Here is a 22,222-nt window from a genome sequence, read left to right as displayed (position 1 = left end):
AATACATTTCACTGTAGTAGTGGCATATAAACCTGATTAAAATCCCTGTCAAAGATACAGTAGATTGCACCCCAGATCCTTTCTGCACTTTCTAATTTCACACAAACCGAAGCCTAAGCAATATCTGACAGTCACATACTTACCAATCTACTCCCATCTGTGACTGCTTACTTTCTCATCTATTACACTGAGCTTACAAATCCTTGGGGTAAGGACAGTCTTTGGACACACATTGTCTACCAACACACAACCTTATTTATGACTCCAACTCTTAGACTCCATCACAAACATTATTGCAGTAGATCCTAGTGGCCAACATCAAGCAGGTTTTGGATCCAGTGACCATCCCAAGCCTTATTAAGGGTGATGGTTAAACTTAAGAAGTAATTAAGTCCTTTAAGTAAATAGCTTCACAGGCAGAACTAGAAGCCAGTAAGAGGGGGTGGCATGGCACTGTTCCCGCACTGTGGATATACATTTTGAATGAAGAAAAAGATCAAGTATCAAAAAAAGAACAACCATAATCTTGGCTCCAGGAGCCCAGAGATCTTAGAGGCATTGCAGCTGAAGTAGAACACTTGGCATTTACACACAGAGAGAAGAAAATGATTGCCATCAAGCCATGAATTGTTTCATATGTTTTGCTATACTACAGCCAAAATACACAATAGACTTTCAAAACTTTTTAGAGGAAAAAAGGGGGACAGAGAAAGTCATACCAGAGTGTCATTAGCTATGCGTCTTGAATAGGAATTTGGAACTGCACCCCCCCTGAGGTTTTTACCCAGCAGCACAGGGGGATCTTTTCTTGCCTTTGGCCCATACAGCAGGTATGACAGAAGTTGGTTTTTTCATTGCAAATCCTTCTGCATTATTGGAACCACAAAAGCACAGCCACTGGAGTCTGATGCTAGTTTCCAGTTGTGATTTGTCAAGCAGAGCAACTGGCAAAGATTAACAGTACTGAATGATGACACAGGTTTATGCCATGTAGCAGATACGGATTCTCTTAGTAGCACCTTTTTTTTGTTATTGTTACCATTTCCCTAGTATTCAAACAGGATGAAAGAGTACATCAGTCTACAGAGTTCTCCATCTACCTGCAATGGCTGTGTTTCTTCCGTATAATGGAAAAAGGCTGCTCTGATCAGGTATGGAACATTAAATGCAGCCACCAGGAGCCCAGCCCTGCTATAATGTCCAACGACTGCAGGGTGTTTACTGGCTGCTTTGAACTCTGGTACACTACTGCTGGGGAAAACAGCAACTTTAAGCTGAAAAGAATAGAAGAGCACAAATGCTTTGTTTATGCTCACAGAGTAGCATAGTGCCCATATGCTTTTCGATGCACATTTCCCAATTAAAGGATGAAGATGCCAATTCATTCGGGAATTACTTTGTCTACATGCCTTCAAAAATAATTATAGCCACAATAGTAACAATGTATGCTTCTTGCATTCAGTAATTACAGAGCAAAGGCAATGCTTACAAGGACTATAATATTCTTCATATACACATGTCAGGCTAGAGGCACCAAGAGCCGGACTTAGGGTATTTAGTTGATCCAGAACAGAGTTATTTGTGAACTTAGGCATGAGTCAAATACTCAGCTGTGTAGCTACATAGTATTCAGTACCAGTCAAAAATCAAGTCTAAATTATTCCTCTGAAGTTTTATAAGCTCCCCACTGCACTTAAACTACAGGGTATTGCCCTAGGAATGCATGTGGAGAGAGGCTAAATATAGCTCAGCTTTTTCTTTGTTGTATTTCCCTCCTATCATTCTTTTGTTTCGAAATAGGACAATTGGAATGGGTTCAAGATTTTTCATCTGGAGCACAAAATTAAATAGCTGCCCTGAAGATAAGGTCTCACATCAGTTTTAATTCTAGCAGGCAGGGCTGGTGCAGGCCTCCTCCTTCCCTCCCTCCTGATGCCAAGTGCCAGGCTGTGCTGTGTGTGGGGCTAGAGTGGCAGCATGAGAGTACCAGCTTCCAACGATTCCTGCATAACGATTCCTGCCATTATTTGATGCAACACTTAAGATTCCAGCCAGCAGTGAAAGGAAAAAAATAAACAGCACAGGCAGGGGGGTCAGAAATAGATGATTTTAAGGTCCTTTCTGAACCATTCTATGAGTATGTGATTCTTAAAATAAATAAATTACCTTCTAAAAGAATCGGGTGCAGTTACTACAGGGTCTGAAGGGGCTTAGCCCTTCCTTTGTCACTGCCACTGCAAAGCAGGAGCCCCGGAAGCCGGGCAGGGAGGCAGCGCCCTCTCTGCCTTCTCGAAGGTTTCCTCGGGGAAACCCTCCCGCTTCCCCACCGGCGGGTGCCGCAGTGCGGGAAGAGGCCGCCAGGCGGCGCCATGGGCTCGCAGAACAGAGCGGAGTGGGGCGGAGCGGGGCCGGGCCAAGGGCGGGGCGGAGCGGAGCGTGACGTTGACGACGGAGCGGGATCACCCCAACTCGGGGCTGCAGGAGCAGCGAGGTGGGGTTGACCGCCCACAGAGCCGAGGTGCTCGAGGAGTCCCAGCGCTTCCCCACCTCCGCTGCCCCGGGGGGGCACCCTGCCTCGAGTTCCCAGCGCTGAGGCAAATAAAGCTTTTCCCAATGCTTTGGGCTTTCCGAACTGTTCACTGTGAACAGCTATTAAAGTGCACTTTTGTCCAGGACTTCTCCGGCACAGACCCAAACAACGAAGAGGGCATTTTCTCATGTTTCCGCAGAACACAAACCAGCGCACATTACACTTATCTCACACCAACTGGAAATAAATACGGTGACAAAACCCCTTGCAGCTGCGTATTTAACGTAGAAAGTGCGTCTTTCTCTGATTTACCTATGTTAATACATTAGAAAACTGTTCTGGATAAATCCTGGTCTCCTGCTTTCAGGACTGGAACCTGGTCTAGTGGAAGGTGTTCCCACCTGTGGCAGGGAGGTGGAACCAGATGACCCTTAAGGTCCCTTCCAACCCAAACCAATTGATGATTCTATGACTCTGCAAAGTCTGGATTTCCATTCCCTTAAACCAGCTTCCTTACTGCAGTCAAACACCAAACACAAGCACCAGCCCATCCACCCCAGCACCACCACTTCAGGTGCCTGCTCTCCCCTGGGCACTGCCCACAAGTCAGACTACAAAGCCTGGCATGAAGATGCCGAAAACAAGTCATTTCAAAGGTTAACTGTCAGGAGGACCCAGCCGTGCCATCAGTACAGCTGCTTCCTAACAGCGCTCGTGGATTAAGTCTGAAAAGCTATAAATGTCTATCCCTAGCAATAGAAATTTTAACAACTGTTATCTGTTCAGTGGTAAATGTCCAGGAGCCTCTAGCACGCACAGAGCAGGAATGATCCCTGCTAGCTTCCCACAGCTGACAGCGCTGGTTAAATTAGGAGGACAAATTACCAGGTTATCTGAGGTAACAGAAATGCAGCAGCTGTATGTGAACACTGAGGGCTCAGATCAGTGAATCCCCTCTGCAAGCGCCTCTCCTCATACAACCCACAGGGAACCTGTATTATACCCCTGATTTAGACATCTCAGAGATAGGTAGGATAGCCCTCTGCTGAAAAATACAGTTGCTCCTTCTATGACTCTGTTTCATTATTTCGCTACCTAAACACAAACTTAAAGAGCCAACTTGTATATAAAATTCTTGCCTTTCAAGGTACAAACTCAAATGCATTCAAATGCATTCGCTTCATTTGGTACAAGAAAACAAGTACATGATCAAATTCATTCTTGAATGGGAGGCCTTTCCCCTTTGGTATATTATATTCAGATAAATCATAAAATAAATGAAAGCTTTCCTCAATTTTCATCCACAGTCAGGCTTTCTGTGTCATGTTCACTGATGGGGTTGGATGGGAGAATTAAAATGCCATCTCAGCTTGCTGGGGTGTCACCAGGCAAGCAATGAACTAGAAAACTAAGCCACAAAACCAAACAGTGCCGATTCTGATGTATTTTCTAGCTTCTTCTTCATTCCTTCAGTGCAAGTTGAAAATCCTTATTTCATAGCTGTCCATGTATCTTCTTTGCCTCCTCTGATTTATTCCTTCTAATCTCAGCATAGCTTCTGGATTTCACTTTGATCATCACTGTAAAGTTGAAACCTTCTTTCGTTACTAAAATTGGAGCTAGATATTCCTGCCTCGTCCTCCCCACAAGAGGACACCAGACCTTAAGAGGCATGCAACCTTCAGAATTAAGATAGAGTACTTTAAGGAGGCAACAGTGACGGACAGTGCTGTCTTCCCACTGAAAAGCCAGTAATTAACAGGCAGCATGAAGAGAGGCTGCACATTTGCAGATAAAGTACTCAGTTTTGCAGAAATCTGATTGAAAATAGTCTCTACTTTGCAGAAAAGCTCAAATATCACACTGTAACTATCAGGAGTTTTGTTTCCAAAGCATGTATTTCCTGTCAGATCGTGGCTCTTCATTATAAACATGCACTGCTGTGCTGCTATGCAGCTTAATACACGCGTTTTTCCAGCAGGTGCCTGCATCTTCAGGAAAACAAAGTTCACTTTGCAAAATTCATTTGCAGCAAAAAATCTGTAGTTATATTGGCTCCTTTATGTTAAAACGAGAACCAGTGGGGTTTTGGTGTGCTGCAGACTGTTTCAGAGAAGCCTGGCAGTGACCTAGGGGTGATGTTATGTACACTAAAACCACGGATGTGAGATGCTCTGCTCTCCAGCAGTGGGACTTCCACCGAGCAGGCTGCTTGGTAAGTTTTCTTCTTTTGTGACAAGCGTGCTCAGTGCCCGTGTACCCCTTATGTGACAGGGGGTTTTGAGTCCATTGACAGAGCATAACCCTTTGTTACCCTGAGGTGAAGATGTGGAGAATGCCAGGATGCAGGTAAAGATCACTGTATCACAGTCATACCTGTGACTCCAAATCCTGCTTGCTTTACGTAAGTGACCAGTTTTGTTCACCGTTGCCTGTTATGACTGAGCCTTGACTATTGGTAGGGTGAAACACCTGACAGTGCCTTCTGCAAAAGTCTCAGGTGCCAGCACAGAGGCTCTCAGCCAGCAGAGAGGCTCTCAGCCAGCAGAGAGGCCTCCAGGTTAATTTCTACTGTTCTCTGTCTACCTGGATGGCTACAAATGGCTAGTACTTGTCTTTATTTCCATATAAAGGCCAAATTCAGACCGTACTTTCACTATTTCTAATGTTATTCACACGTTTCTTACTTCTAACTTTCTAGAACATTTTTCCGTTCCATGCAAGCTCTCTGCTAATATTGGAGAATGTTTACAGAATCACAGAACCATAGACTCATTTAGATTGGAAAAGACCCTTAAGATCATAGAGTCCAACCTAGCACTGCCAACTCCACTACTAAACCACGTCAAGCACCACATTGACAGGGGAACACCATTTGTGACTGGCCACCAACTGGATCTAACTGCATTCCCCATCAGTCTCTGGGCTCAGCCATCCAGCCAGTTTTTTTACTCAGTGTATTCCCAACCAAGCCATGAGAGCAGCCAGTTTCTCCAGGAAAATGCTGTGGGAAACGTGCAAAAGGCTTCACTAACTCAAGGTAGACAACATCCACAGCCTTCCCCTCAGCCACTAAGCAGGTCTCCTTGTCATAGAAGGATATCTGGCTAGTCAAGCAGGACCTGCCTTTCATAAACCCATGCTGACTGGGCCTGATCACCTGGTTGTCCTGTATGTGACACATGACAGCACTCAAGATGATCTGCTCCATAACATTCCCCAGCACTAAGGTCTGTAGCTCCCCAGATCCTCCTGCTGGCCCGGCCCTTTCTGTAGATGGGTATCACATTTCCTAACTTCCAGTCAACTGGGATCTCTCCGGTTAGCCAGGACTGCCAATAAATGATGGAAAGTGGCTCAGTGAGCACTCCCACCAGCTCTCTCAGTACCTTTGTGTGGATCTCATCCAGCCCCATAGCATGGTGTGTGTCCAAGTGGTGTAGCAGGCCACTGACCATTTCCTTTTGGATTACGGGTGCTTCAATCTGCCCCCATCATCCAGCTCAGGGGGCTGGGTACCCAGAGAATAACTGCTTTTACCATGAAAGACTGAGGCAAAGAAGGCATTAAGTATCGGCTTTTTCCTCATCCTTTGTCACTGTTTCCCCCCAGCATTCAATACAGGATGGAGGTTCTCCTTAACCACTCCCCTTTACTTGCTAATGTATTTATAGAAACATTCTTTATTCTCCTTTACAGCAGTAGCTGGATTACATTCTAATTGGGCTTTAGTCCTAATTTTCTCCCTGCATAAGCTCATGACATCGTTGTAGTCCTCCTGAGCTGCCTGCTCCTTCTCCCAAAGGTCATAAACTCTCCTTTTTTCCCCTGAGTTCCAGCCAAAGCTGTCTCTGTTTAGCCAGGCCTGTCTTCTTCCCTGCTTGATCATCTTTTGGCACATGGGGACAGCCTGCTCCTTCCCTTTTAAAGTTTCCTTCTTTCCTTCTTCCTTCCTGTCTTTACAAGGCATTACATTCTGTGATACCTAAAAAACTTCTCTGCTACTTACACTCCTCTCTTTAGGACATTTGTATTAAGATACATATTTAGGGAATACAGCTATATAACTCTTCTGTAGTTCAAATATATCCTATGGATCTGCTATATTGCATTTCCAAGCTCCACACTTGACTTCTCTGCTACTTTCTTAATTTCTTAAACTTTGTACTTACACAATCAATAAATTCAGGTCCAAGATAAACTTCTATTTACCTTTCAGTTTAAATTGAGTCAATTCACACCTTTATCCACAGTTACTTCCTGCAACCAGCTCTTTCAAAATGCTCTCACCATTTACCAGAACTAAGCACAGATCGGCGTGATCTCTGTCTGGCTCAGCCTGTTGGTAACTGCTGGCTGCTGCTATGCTTCAGAACTTTAAAGTGTTCTCTATCAGAGACCAGCCACATAATTAACCTCTGCTTGTAAGCTCTTTCTTTTTATTTATAGGTGACCACTAAAATGCTTACCATCAACACACCACTAATATGTTTTGTGAGTATTAACTCGTTAATCCTCACTATTCCTATACCAATAAACAAACAAGAAAATAAGGCATAGGGGAGTTAAATGTCAATAGATACATACTTAGCTGATATTTGATTGGAATTACAATACACATTTCCTTAGATCAGACCTATTTTTAAATGTCAAGCATCCTCACCACTTCCTTGAATGATTCTGTACCAAAAAATGATGCACCTTGAGAGCTCAGTTGTAAATATGATTTCTTTTCCAGTAGTCAAACATTTTGAAAAACATCAGTTTGGGATCCATGAGGATTTGAGAAACTGATTAATAGTAATCTGCCTTTTCCCAGCTCTTGTATCCCTGTATGAACGTTAGCTGTGCCCAGCTCATCATCAAACAGGAAGACAACAGGATGTGTCCTCTCAATCTTTTGCAAAGTCTAACTGCTGATTATGATGTGGTTAAGGAAACCAGTATCAATACAATCAATAGCCACAGCACATGGAAATAAATACCCTGTATGCCCCAGTCTGTCAGATTCAGACTGGCTAACAACCCAGCCATTTCCAAACACATTTCACCTGTCATAGATTATTTGCACATTAGGATAGAGGAGGTGTATAAAGAACATAATCAAAGTAATGTTTGTATCTGCCATGGAGATAATAAGATTTTTGTCATTTCACTGGAATCAGGGTCAAATCCACACCTTTAAAAAATTATGCCATCATAATAAATGACAACTTAATAGATGGACAGTAAGAGATTGACAGCTTGAAGGGAAGACTTACAGGGAGAAAAAGCTTTTACCAGTTTTTCTTGTTTTTCGTGAAGCCATGTCCATACCATATATTATTCAATTAACAAGATCACCCTCTACAGTCACTTGAAAATTCCTCTTATCTTTGTTCCTTTCTTCTGTATGAAGTGAGGTGGATTTTTCCTCCACAGTTTCAGTGAACTCTGGCTGCAGCTTCTAAAAGCCTCATTATCTCTTCTATCACATCAGCTTCTGCTTTCAAGGCTTATTGTTTAGTTCTTAATATGAACTGAGAGACTGAAATCCCTTCAAAACACCCTACGTGGCTTTGCCACTAAGTAACCAGCAAAGCATCATGTCTGCTGTAAGACCCATTTAATCAAAAATCATATACCACATGAACACTGGGATACTCAAAATCTTTGCCAAGTACAATTACCCTAATTTCTTCCTTTAAAGGAACACCTGACATGGTGTTTAAATAGGCTGTCATTTTGAATCTCCATTATGGATTTGATTTTCTTCTGTAAAATATGCATTTCTGTTAGGCATTGTGTCCAGCAGGGTTCAGAAGTAATACGATAGCATCAGTTTTGCAGGTGAAAGAATTTTAACCTGTATGGACTAGGCTACCAGAATGTAATCTTCCTAACAGTAGTTGGCTGTCTGGGTTGAGTAAATCAACCTTACTCTTCTGGTCTCTACTTTGGTCAAGACCTCCTAGAAGCAACTCACCAAGCTACAAACAACTTAAGTATGTGATTATTGCAAAGCAAGCCTCAAGAAGTTTTACACTCAAATGTCACTGAAATTCAATAGGATTTTAGGATCTAATTCCCTGAAAGCCAATCGAAAATTTTCCATCTAAATAAGGGTGTTTGTGTGTATGCATACATATATGTATGCATACATATATACATATATGTCTGTCTCTGTGCATACACATACACAGTGATGTGTAGGCCCATACTTGTACATGTACACAGAAGTGACACAATACTGGAGTGCTTTGAGCTTGACAGAAGGCATTCACATTATGTTTAAGTGAAACCTCTCAATTGCTACTCTCAGCAGTTAGTTCTGTCAAACTAATAATACAGGTCTGCGCAGCAAAATGATACAATATCAGTATTAGCATATAAAATAAAGGTAAGTATAGGTTTCCCATGTCTTTATTTCTTTTCCATTTTCTCACTATTGGAGAAATTTGCCAAACCCAAACGCTTTCATTTCTTTCCCAAGGGTCTATGTGGCATTTTTGTTTTTGATGAGGGAGGGAAAAAAAAGTACTTCTGTTTAAGATACAAGGAGACATTACTCCTTTGATTTGGTTTTTGATACCTAACAATATACAATAAATATAATTACAGTGGACTATTTAATAGTCCTATAAAAGCATTACATGGCCTATAGATGGAGGAAGTCTAGCTGCCTTAACTAAACAAAATAACTTGCTGTAAGAGCAGTTTTCAGGACAGTGATAAATCACAGTGTAATACAATCATGCATTAAGCTCAAAACAAATGTGAGACTGGCACAAATATTAAAGTACAACTGGGCAGAAGTCAGGTATGTACAAGTCATTGACAAACATTGGTGCAAGTGCTTTAGACATTTAAAAGAAATTTACATAAAAACAGATTAAATTTATCAAAGCTTGATAAATTTTAAAGACGGTAAAAAAGTACAGAAAACATGAAAAAATTAAAACCCCAGCCAGTTCATACAGTACAGTTTTACTACAATTATATTACAGAATGAAGACAAAAGGATACAGAGAATTAAGAGCAAAGAAACTTCGACTGGCTGTGGCCAGTGGAATTTCATTGCCAATGAGAGATGCGCACACACAGATGCACGCACACGCACAGAAAACAAAGACAAAACCCAAAAAAATCATTTAGTGTAACAAATGACAGACACAGAGGTGAGAAACATTTGGCATGTTGCAGCACATGAAGTCATTCACGATTGGCTAACGATGGTACCTGGCTCTGCTGAAGATCACTGGCTTGCCTGAGCGGAGTAACGGATGGAGGAGGTACACCTGATGTGGATGCAGATCGACCTAATCTGCAACTTGCTTTCGGCTCTGCGAAGGAAGAGAGAAGAAAATACAACAGTGAACAGGAGGTGGGTTACTGCTGCAGTAAACTGAAACAGGGTGGGCCAAGGCTCCCCTTGGAACAGAGACTCCAGGCTTGGTTCCTAGTTAAAGTCTTGGTTATATGGCTGAATCATTAACAGTTGTTGAGATCAGAAAGAAGAGGGTTAAGACAAAACCTATTCCATGTCCTGGCCTCTTTTCTCTCTTCTACTGTCTCTGAAGCTTAAATATAAAGCACCAGAGAGAGAGGAACCATAAGAGGAAGTCTTCTTGTTGCTCTCCCCCCCACTCCTCCTTTTTCTAGTCCTCAAAAAATAAAGCAGTGACTAAAGGAATTACAGCAACTTCTGGTCTCACCTCCCCATCCCAGAGCTGAGGGAGATGGTAGCCTGAAGACTGATTATGCTGAGGGAAAGCATGAAATGCCAGAAGATGAAGGAAGGAATGTATAAAAGTGGTGAGGATACCGTTGCACTTGGGGGTTTGGAAAGACTCAAAAAATACTTGAAAATCTAATGGTAATGGCAGTGAATTGAAAGACATAAAGTAGGGAGAAAGGAGAGAAATCGCAACATCAACAGTGGTGAATTCTGAAATCAGTTCCTCAGAATCAAGGTTATTACAAAAGTGGAGGTTGTCTTGAGAGAAAGCTCCATTCCAGAGAGAAATTACACAGTTACTTCATTTTCCTTCTGCTATTGTACATGGACCCATTTCTCAGAAGGCTCTCAGGGCAGGTTTCTGCTGTTAACATACCAACATGAAGGTGACCATACAGCTTGGGAGTCCTGGATGAAAGTTTTTGTATCTGACTCATGCTGACACCAGTGTGCTACTCCACTATTCAACACCCCATATCTAGTACAGAAGAAACTGCTTTTGCCTGAGAAATGGGTTTGCCTGTTTCTGCTCAAGAAAAATATTTGTCCCCACATTTCCTGTTAGTGGCCAAGGGAACATGTCTCAACCCATGACTTCTGGCTCAGATGGGTGTGTTCGTTCTGCACATGTTTTATAAGCCTCCCAACCCTGCCCGTCTTTTATATTTAGTGGGCAAACACTGAGAACAAGGACATTTGCACTCAGCAGACATACTTTGTATAATAATAGGCTCTCAATTTTAGCACTGATAGTACTGCCTTACCATGAATAACAAGTAAATATAATAATACCATGCTGCCTTGCAGTGGGTTTAAAGAATTCTTCCTATGCAATCTTATGTTTCCAAGACGCGAGGAACCACCTATGCCTTGTGCAATCCTGATTCAGTAAGTTTGCTTTTGAAACACATTTTCTCACATAACTTCTGCTTGTGTCTCCAAAATGTGTTTTCGCATGCCCCATTTACAGTGCGGCTTAGTCTGTGTTTGTTTTATACTAATATCTGTGTTTCCTACATGGCTCTCTAGTATCATCACTAGCCACTGTTTGGGCCATTGTTTGAAAGGCATAAGATGTCCATCACTAACACGTACTTAAGGTCATTTGGCACATCTTGGAAACTTGAGGGCGGCTGGCATGTTACGCCACCTACCAGCAACATGCTGAAATGTATTCTTCCAATCTCACTGATCCTTTTTCATTGTCACCTTAAATGTTTATTTTCCCAGGATGTTTCAGAATTCAATAGGATATGGAGAAGAGCTATCCACTTAAGCTGGAGCGCTTAGACCAATGAAAGCATCTGTATGGGTGAATATTCATCAACTAAATATTAATAGGTTGGTTAACATCCAGCTGGCTGAGCAGCAAAAATATTTATGCTGTTTGACGAATGCATTATTCAATTCACTCATTCCTAGTCAGTCTGTAAACACACCATGAGTCAACATGGCAATAAGCAGGCAGAAAGGAACAGACTGATTTCCCCCATAACCTTGCATTTTGTACATAATCTGTTGCTTTGGTTGTTTTTTTTTATTTTGGACTTGGGCAGTTATTCTGAAGTTTTGATTAGACTTGTTTTTGTTCTGATTTTACACTGTCTGTGTGCCAGATCTCTGAATGTTTCTTTCAGTAATACACATATAATATTGGACCTCATTCTGTTCCTTCCTGGAATTTTGCTGGGGTTGTAGAGAGGATAAGATTTTGGAGTATTTTTGGTTGGTTTTCCCTACTGCTAAATAGAGACTCTGTTATTGCTGTGACAAGCAAAATATGACACCAAGCATGTAAAATACTCCAAGACAATGTCTGCCATTGCTTCTGAATTGTTTTCTTTGCTTTGGGAAAGCAGAGAGAAGTGTCATAATTTCCAATTTGGATATATGTGCAACAACAAAAGATTACCATTTCCTTGCCAAAGAGACTCCTTTCATCAGGCATCAAAGAAATAGAACCTATCACACACAGAAGAAGTATTAGTTCCTTTATCTCCCTGTAATCTATGTTACAGTATTAAGCAAACTATTGTGATTGCCATGGTGATCCTCACCAAAAGAGGCTCCAGAGACAGCTCCATGTAGCTTTTATCAAGTTTAGGTGGGTTATGCAGTGAAAGGTAGATAGTTTTTTTTTTGTTGTTGTTGTTTTGGTTTGTTTTTTTAATAGCCATTCCATTAATCTCAGTGGGAATATTTTTAGACCAAATAAATATTCTACTGTAATTAATGCTTTCAATAACACCTTCATGCTGCATACTACTGTGGGGAAAAAAATATCCATAAATAGTCTGCTGCATAAGTGATGCCCAGCTTACTGCTGCGCATTCTGCAGCATGTTATTTTTCAGCTGTGGACATCTTATTCACTGTAATGAGGCTAGCTGGATTTTGATCACTTCAAAATAATAATGATCACTGCAAATAATAACTTCTGCTTTGGGCTATCTAAAAAGTAGTAAGAGGTCTTTTGTGCCCACCATCCAGTCATTTTCAGTATCTTTACCTCTGGGTTTTCATGCTTTAAAGGGTCATTTCAGCTTGTCTGCAAGGCCTGAATATTGACATCAGTTCTGGTTCTGGAATGAAAATGGGTTTTCCTGTTTACCACTGAGAATCTTGAAGGAGGAACAACAACTACCAGCAAATCTCAGGGATGGTTTCTAGTGTTTGATTCATGTATATCTCATGTGGATGATATTGAGACAGCTCAATCTTAACATCCGAAATGAGTAGTTTTGAGACTTCTTGCTAAGTCCCATTTGTGACAGTAATACATGGCATGGAGCTGAGCTTTATCAGCCAGCCTCACAAGCACATAGGAGAAGCTCTGTAGATCTGTCTTCTGAGGAGGACCCATCAGCTCAGAGCCCATGACAATGCAAGCTAAAACACATCCAGCTGCGTACTGACAGCACAGCAACCTGTCACTTCACTGTGCAGGTGGATCCTCTGGTTCTAAATCAAACCTGCATAAAGAGAGTTTCAGAGACTTCACTCCAAACACAGGCCCTGCCTGCATCCACAGCTAGGGGCCTTTCAACACTGTTATAAGCCACTCAAAGGCTGACAAGGGCTAACAGCCTGCTGCCAAGCGAGGGAACTCATAGGCATATGTCTAAGTGCTTTATTGGACTGGGGCCAGAGGATGCAATGCACTTGAGTAGCCATTAGAGATGCCTGTTGCAATCAATGGACAGCATGAAGTTTAAATTCAGCAGATTGTTCAGGGTAGCTAGAAAGCTGCATAACATATTTAGTTCTGTTCTGCACAAATATGTTCATAAGATTCAGTGGCTATATCTAACTGATGAAACTCTGGGGGTATTCTTTTGCACAGCTTCAAATGACTCATCCCTCACCAAGTGCCCAAAACACCTACAGGAGCCAGGAGCAGATGCAGTGTAATGTTAGTAGGGGATAGCAGTTATATCACCCACAGCAGCCACAACACTCCCAACAATGCTAGTGCTTGAGGCCACAGCCACCTCAGTATGAAGTAAACTCACACATGTGGTCACCTGCAATGGGACCAGCTATACTGGACTCCCAGGTTCAAGCTGAGTCCTGACAACGCCAGCAGGATTACACAAGGACATAAGCAAGCAAACAGCCCCGAAGGAAAGCACTAGGGATGAGAATTTTAGGAGAGACTATCAAACACAGAAATACAGGCTTTCCAATCACAAACAGGATTGCCTTAAAATTGTGTACTTAATTATGTATTTAAGAACTGACATAAATGACCCTGTCTTCTAAAAGAGCAAGTGCTGTCAGCGTAACTAAGGATGTACAGGCTTGGCTGGTTGTGTTTGGGGCAGGTTGTTGGATTTTCCTCAATAAAGCACAGTGCTGAAATGCACCAAGATTATATGGAAATATTTCTGATCAGTTCTATATCAATGTGTTATGGGTTTCTATATTCTCCAGAAATACAACAGCTCTGCATGATTTTTATTTTTGGATCTTAACAGGAAGAGTTCTTTTATTCATCCAAGGAAGCCTTCATTCTGTCTATCCTAATCTTAATTCAAAAAAATACTCTGGCTGTCACTTACATTGGAGAAGCTTCTTACCCTGTCACAGTCTCTTCTTTGCACATGAAAAGAGAAATATTGCTTATTTGCTACAGCTGCCAAGAAGCACATTTTGACTTAAACAAGGCAATGTGACAGGCTGAGAGTAATCACATGCAAAAAGAAAGGAAAAACAAAAAGAAGAATACATGCATACTGGAAAAAAAATAATCACACTTATTATCAGCATGCTGGCCTGGCCATGTTGGTTTCCTAAAAAGAGATGAGTAAGCTGAAATGTGACTTGGAATTCTGAAACCTTAAGGTGGAATAAACTACATAGTAGTCTGTCTCTTAAAAGTATTTAGGACTTCACCTGCAGAAGCCATGGAGCATGACATAGCACAGGAGCATGTCAAACAGAACTGTTTCCACAAAGGGAGTACTGAACCTGTAGAACTCAATATTGATAGATTTTCATAGGTCAAAAGCTAGCACGTCTCAAAGCCAAGTCAGTTAGTGAGAAAAAAACACTTCCGTATTAGATGGGGTATGTTTTAAATTAAGATTTGTTGTGAACTGTCGTATCTCAGGTCTATGTCAATGACTGAGGCAATGAGGTAAGGAATAACAGTGTCCTACTGGCAGTGTTTTTTCCTTAAAATTTATTGCTATTTTTCTCTGAAGGTTCTGGCATGGACTACTGTCAGTCTCGGGGCTCTGGATCTATAGGACAATTGTGTATTATTCCAACTACCTGTAACGCCACTGCTGCAGGGGGCAGCGTGCACTTCGACAGTCAGGCTCTGTGACTGTGTGATCCTACACCCTGGAGATCATACACTTGGCTAACACTGCACTGGCTTGATGCCTTTAGTGTACAGCTCCCAGTACTACTCATTTTATGTTAGGTGCCAGGAGCTGCTTGTGTGTAGAGAACATGAGTGACCAACACAGGCAAGGTCTGGAAGCACTGCAACCTGGGCTGGACCTTGTTGGGCAGGCTGCCCAGGAACATGTATCTCCAAGCATTAAGTTGCCTTCAGTTGGAGAATCCTTGAAGATTCAGTAGCACAGTGATACTCTGATATTGCCTGTGAGGAGAAAATTTAGGGGTTCATAGGAGTACTCAGTCCTCTTTAAGTGAAGCAGCCCCAGCTAGCAAGAACTGGTACTTCAATGCTACTCCCTTTTGGCACCTTGGGCTTTGCATTGCTCTATTCCCAAAGAGCTTGAATTTAACTACCCATTACTTTTGCAAATCCATAATGCCAGCCGGTAATTCCAGTGTAGGGTTAGCATTCAATCCCTTCCTGATTATCTACAATGTTTTCAGCTAGAATAATAATGGGCTGGCGAAGTGACAAGCTGATGGTGATTCAAAAACAGGACACAGTAAGAGTAGAGTAAGATTTAAAAGGCAGCGCAGTGCCTGTCTCTAGCAGCAGGTGGCAATGCAAAATGCTACACGGTTTGCGGTTAGGAAAAAAAGCAGCAACATTCCAGAAAATACTCTTCGAAGCTCCTGGAGCGAAGTTATCACAGCCTTCTGTTTCACAGATCTCGTCTGCCTGTTTTCTGCACTTGCATTGACTTTCCTAAATGCCAGAATGCCCCCAAACCACTTACACTGCTTTCCATAAGAAATGACAGGATGCCAGGAAACAGAAAGTGACCTTGACAAATTATGACAGATGAAAGAACAATCAGGCATTAGTGATACCCATGTGCACCTGACAGGCCAGGCTCATATGAACAAAATAACCAGAGAGCTCATGATTCTGTTTGGAGATGGCTCATTTCCCATCTGATCTAACAGCAGGTGCAGAACCCACAAAAAAATCAGTAATCTCAGTCAGGTATTCACTCAGACCATTCCACTTACTAGTTAATCTGTGCTGCAGCAGAGCTGCCTGTTGTGTGCACATGAGAAGTCATTCCACATCCTTTCAGTTTTACAGCACAGCAATTTAACCCTATTTTCTTTAAATTATTCCAACACTGCCCTAATAAATGCCTGTACCAGTGTGAGCTAGGAGGTAGGCAGCAAACTGCTGTTTCAAGGCATGACCACACAAGAAAAGTGGTATTTTTTTTTTCCTCTTATCGATGATTTTAGAAAGAGAGCAACAGCAATGACAACTGTACCGGGGATTTTATTTAGTCCTGTAGTAAACCTAAGTTCTAAATTCCTAGCACAGAATTACTTCATCCCCTTGACTCCAGAAAGCATTTGTATCCATACAGATGTATTAGATTTCTCTTCTTGCATTCTGTTACAGTTCTAATTTAATTGAGAAGAATGAACTGTTGAAGTTCATGTACAAGTTCATTGAGAGGAACTGTGTACAGAATTTTGAATGCAGCATCCCACTGATTAAAGGTAAAACATGTTGCTCAGGCAACAGCCAGAGACACAGGGGGACAAATATTCATGGCAGATGAGAGGCAACATTCATCAAATGAAATGTCATAAAAACTGTGGGGAAAGAGAAATCAAAATCAGCTTTCAGATTTTAATCACAAAAAGAGTCAAAATTCAGCCAATAAAATATTTCCATGATTTTTCTTTGACAGTCCTAGCTATGGGAGACAAAGTCACAGTTAACTAAATCAAGGCATGCTTCAACAGCTATTACAGTTTGCTGATGCCAAATGAAGATTGAGGCCAACATGCTTTGTCTGCTTTTGGAGATCAACCAACTCTTTGAAATAAAACTGATGCAAGAAGGTTGGACAGAAGTACTACATTTTGCTAAGAACTTACTCTTTAATTTTCATTCTCTTCTACTCTGTTCCATACTGTCATTTTGCAGAACTGAAAACACTGGTACACACCTTTGGTCTAATTATCAGACGTCCCAGTACTTTGATGTGGTACCTTTAAACCCACCCTTTTACCTGCATTAGCACAGATGATGCTCTAATACACTGGGAACAGATTTTTTTACAAAGCTATGAGCTAATCTGGAAAATTCCTACCTACCAGGATGCTTTGTGAGAAAAGGGAAGCAAGTGAAAGGCAGTAATACCCAAATAATCTGTGCTAGGGCCATGAGATCTGCAGAAAAGTAACTTCTGCTGCCCCAGGAAGAACGGTCTGGGGGATTTGAAGCAAGAAAAGCTGAAACATCCGATTACTGCAAACGATACATCACATCAGCAAAGCCTGTTCAAGTTATATGCTGAGTTTCAGGTGTCATTCCCAGCAATGCAGAGAAAATATGAGTCCTATTGTCATACAGGAACGTGTTCCCCTGCATGACTTTGACACGCATGTGAGGTGGGCTGATGCTAACCTCATGAAGTTTAACCATGACAAGGGCATGGTCCTACACCTGGGTCGGAGCAACCCCAGGCACAGCTACAGGTTGGGCAGAGAATAGATTCAGAGCAGCCCTGCGGAGAAGGACTTGGGGGTGCTGGTCGATGAGAAAATGAACATGAGCCAGCAGTGTGCGCTTGCAGCCCAGAAAGCCAACCGTATCCTGGGCTGCATCAAAAGGAGTGTGACCAGCAGGTCGAAGGAGGTGATCCTGCCCCTCTATTCTGCTCTCATGAGACCTCACTTGGAGTATTGTGTACAGTTCTGGTGTCCTCAACATAAATAGGACATGGAACTGTTGTAACAAGTCCAGAGGAGGGCCACAAGGATGATCAGGGGACTGGAGCACCTCCCTTATGAAGATAGGCTGAGAAAGTTGGGGCTGTTCATCCTGGAGAAGAGAAGGCTGCGTGGAGACCTTGTAGCAGCCTTCCAGTATCTGAAGGGGGCCTATAGGGATGCTGGGGAGAGACTCTTCATTAGGGACTGTAGTGATAGGACAAGGGGTAACAGGTTAAAACTTAAACATGGGAAGTTTAGACTGGATATAAGGAGGAAATTCTTTCCTGTTAGGGTGGTGAGGCACTGGAATGGGTTGCCCAGGGAAGCTGTGAATGCTCCATCCCTGGCAGTGTTCAAGGCCAGGTTGGACAAGGCCTTGGGTGATATGGTTTAGAGCGAGGTGTCCCTGCCCATGGCAGGGGGGTTGGAACTTGACGATCTTAAGGTCCTTTCCAATCCTAACCATTCTATGAGGGGCTAGCATGTCTGCTAGCTCAGCACTGTGAAGACTCATCTCTGCCACTGACTGCCCAGTGGATCTCTCGTGCAGGAATAATTTCTTGTTTGAGAAGCTCATTTATGGTCTTACGCTTACTGAACATTGACCATAATAAGGCTTCAGTACAATGTATGCCAACTGTTTAAAAAATGGCTATTTTTCAGAATCTGAACAATAAACAGTGAAGTTACTTCTTTAAGAGATAAGTCAAATCTCAAAAAACCCCAATACAATACTTATGCTAGAGCTATGCATAGCTGATCTATATCGTTCATGTATGTGCTTGTCTTAGTCAATTTATAAACAAGGCTGCGTTATTTTTCCGGGTATACAGCAATTCACTATTTTATATATATAAAATCTGATTAATAAAATGGATGAATTCACATGATTTCTGAAGGTATGAATTTGAGACTTCTGAAATCCATAGTCACTTCTATAGAAATTGTTTACTAACATAAAGGAAAGGTTGCCTGTATCCTCTCACTGTGCATATCAGTAAGACAGCTTTGTTTCTGCAGTGTGGTTTTCTTGCTGTATGTGATATCTGAATTTATGAACTTCCCTCTGAGATGTCATCCTGCAGGTGTCTTTGCCATAGAGTCCCTTTTCAATGTCAAGTGGAATTCCTTACTTCTTTTAAAATAATGAGCGGCAAGTTAACAAGCTTTATTACCTGCCACCATCTCAATCTTGTTCCAGTCAGAGCACAGGCAAACAGCACAATACCTATTAGTGCAGCAGACGATGGGCAGGGCAGATTCTGGAATATTCTTGGAAGTCTAAGGAATTTGCACACTTATCTACTTCAGTGTATATCTAGACATTCTTCAGCTCACAAGGAGATTCATGAGATCTTCCCTGCTCTGCCACTTGACCTACCTGAGCTGTTGCCTCCAGCCAACATGGTTGGGCTGACAGAGGATCTCCCAAGCCTGCTGGACACTACAGGCGGGCCTGGCGTTCCATCCCATTCCTGAGCTTTCCCTGGCTCCCTAGAGGAAGCTGTCCCATGATGGCCTCCCCTCTCTTTGTTTTCCAGCTTTGGTAGTGGTTCAGTGCTGTGACTTCTGATCTTCAGCTCATCTAGGGGTTCTACAAAATACACAAGTGCACATTTGGTTATAGAGTGTCTGTTAATTACACCATGTAACAATCTTTTGCTCAAAATTCCATATATACCAATTATAAATCTTTTAAAGGCAATTTATAACACAATTTCACTGTCTAGGTGTAAACCTTATAGTTTATGTAGGTTTTAAGATACTTTTTAGTTATCAAAAACATAAAGCAGCAAATGGGTAAAAAGTTATTTTTCTGTTACAACTTCTATATGTCAGGGAAACACTTTAAAAACTGGTATCCTACCAAATTATGCTTATATTAACAATTTATGGAAACAACTGAACTCTTTTCAGCTATCATTTCAATGGGAACAAGTTCTTCTTCAGGCGCTTTTTAAGGAAGCTCTCTCCTAAAGCAGTAGTGTGCAAGCAACATAGCTGTACTCCTCATAAGCTCTAATAAGAAGCACACAACCCACAGAACTGTCCAGTGTTAATATTTTGAGTGTGCCCAACACCATAATCTGCAGAATAAAATTTCATTTGGTTGGAAAATCCTTGGAGTCAGAAAATAACTTTCTGCTTGCAACACCATGAGCCAATATAAGAAGGAGAAATTGAAAACACAATTGAGTGATTTTTCAAGTGAAGTAGTGATGTCTGCTTTCTTCATGGCTGGTGATCTTCTGTTCTTTTCTTGAGACCCTAACTTCTTGCAGGTTGAGCAATGCATGGAGAAACAATTCATCCCTGATCTTTTCCTTCTGTAGCTCTTAAAAATTCACAAGAAAAAGTAGATACAGAAAAAAAAAATAGATTGTTTTCAGTTGTAATAGCAGTTGTAATTACTGTGCTAGTCAGTTATTCAAAGCTTGTTAAACTGTTTGCCTCCTTTTAGCAAAAAAAGCCCCAAAAGTCCCTCTGAGTTTGGAATTTTAGGCCTCCTATTTAAGCCCAAACCACCCTTAGGTAATACTCTCAGTTCCTTCCATTCAGATTTATAAATCAGACCCCTGATGTATTTAATTTCTGTATGTCTAAAGTCTTGGAATTCACATTTGATAGAGATGGACAATCTCCCCTTGGGCCCTATCTTTTTGTGGCTACAGGGGCCACTACAAGATCTGGGAGAGCCAAGCAAAGGAAAATCACCAGAAGCCATTTGCAGGCAGGAGATGTCAAGCGCTTCCCAGGGAACTTATGTAGAATGGCAGTGGCCTGGCTCTGTAGGACTGCCGGAGATGCAATACAAAGTTTGCTCCAGCAGCCACTTCCTTTCCCACTTATACCCATGGCCAGGAACTGGGACTATTGGTTGCTCCTCAGATGAGACAGTCCCAGAAAAAGAATCGCATTCAAACCACTTTAATTTCTCTGTGGCTCAAAACCCCATACACTGTTCACCCTTGCTAGAGCAAACAGTGGAAGACACCATATTAGGTATCTATCTACATGGTATGGTAGAGACTCCACCCGTGCACAACTGTAACAAAATCTCATGTTGTTTTGAGTTCTTCGACTTTCCAGTCTGCAGATGAACTTCATGAGCAACAGCATAGGCAGCTTGAAGTTTCCTTTATGAAACATCATACCGGAAACGTAAAAATATCCAACTGGATATGCAGCGCGATATGTAACCACTAGTGTATTTCATTAACTGCTACCAACTAACTGTAAAAATTAATGTTGAGAATATCATACCTGTCAGGATTTATTATTTTTAATAGACACAGTAGTATCACTCCACAAAAACAGTGAAACAACCCCAGTTTAGCATATCTCTTAAACAGGATGCAGTGACATTTTATGTGACACAGGCCTTCAAAAAATCAAACCTCTTCCTTCAACTTCTAGGTTATTTACCTACTGTAATGTGTGCAAAAAGACACTGTAATGAAAATCCAAACTGTCTTTTCTAGTCGGTAACCCCAGCAGGGTCCAAGGTTGAGTTAACAGTTTACACCCATATAACACATATAGAGATGTAGAGCCCAAATTATAACCACATTTGAATTGTTTTAGTTATCAACAAAAAAATCTCTTGCATTTTTTCTTAGCACTGGTCTATCAAAAATAATAATGTACTTTTCCCCATATCAGCTACATACAAATATATATGTTCTTTTCTTTATACCAAACATATCTGTTTTTTTCTTTACACCAGTAGCATTCACTTCTTTAAGATACTACTTATCTGGGAAAGGGAAAGATATGAACAAAGTTTCAAACTTCTTTGGAAATGCACACTATCCTCTCTCCCAGCAATACAGGATGCTGTCTAGATCGCAGCTTTTCCTCTCCGGCAAAACAAGAGAAAGCCAAAATAATAGAACACGTTTTAAAATAGTCAGAATTGGGCCCTGTAAGTGACCCACCAACTTAATGCATCACTCAATAGATTTAATTTACTGTCATTCAGCTGCTACTGGAAATGCTGTGATTACCTCAGTGAAACCCTTCTCTGTGTGTGCCTCATTGACACTACTTGAACACCACCCCTTGAAATTTCACACACTCATGCAGTCAGCCCTTCGCTGCAGTGGAAATGCTCTGCTTGAGTATGAAGTTAAAGATTTATCCACTTCAGTTTACTTAACAGAGAAGCATTTGTACTTGTTGGCTGATAAAAATGATTTGTGCATCCTTAGTTCTATTATCAGCTGAATCAAAGTACAGCAGCTCTCTGCAACCAGCTGGAAACTATGGAAATATTCAGACTAAATAAAGATTTGGCTTATAGTCTACTTCTTTATAAAGTGTAGAAAATCAGTTTTCAGCTGGATGTCT

The 22,222-nt window shown here is 41.6% G+C and overlaps 1 protein-coding gene and 1 long non-coding RNA gene across 4 annotated transcripts in view; one reads left to right on the top strand and one right to left on the bottom strand.

The window, feature by feature from the left end:
* Window positions 1-22,222, bottom strand: part of NYAP2 (neuronal tyrosine-phosphorylated phosphoinositide-3-kinase adaptor 2) — a 139,271-nt gene that overhangs the window by 16,066 nt on the left and 100,983 nt on the right. For all 3 annotated transcript variants that reach the window (XM_061365184.1, XM_061365185.1, XM_061365186.1), the window contains 2 exons: window positions 19,254-19,466; window positions 9,749-9,852 (listed from right to left, as the gene is read on the bottom strand). In XM_061365184.1, coding sequence (XP_061221168.1) covers window positions 9,749-9,852; window positions 19,254-19,466 — 317 coding nt within the window. The remainder of the gene's footprint in view (window positions 1-9,748; window positions 9,853-19,253; window positions 19,467-22,222) is intronic.
* LOC133218598 (uncharacterized) lies at window positions 9,797-14,111 on the top strand. The gene is made up of 2 exons (XR_009727204.1): window positions 9,797-9,893; window positions 10,238-14,111. It is a non-coding gene; the product is annotated as an uncharacterized LOC133218598 (long non-coding RNA).

This window comes from Neopsephotus bourkii, unplaced genomic scaffold, assembly GCF_033783945.1.
Source record: "Neopsephotus bourkii isolate Nb327-2 ecotype Australia unplaced genomic scaffold, CSIRO-AGI_Nbou_v1 NB_1279, whole genome shotgun sequence".
In the NCBI taxonomy this organism is placed as follows: Eukaryota; Metazoa; Chordata; class Aves; order Psittaciformes; family Psittacidae; genus Neopsephotus; species Neopsephotus bourkii.
Note: the sequence above shows the minus strand (reverse complement) of the source record. Positions and strands in the feature narration are given on the sequence as shown.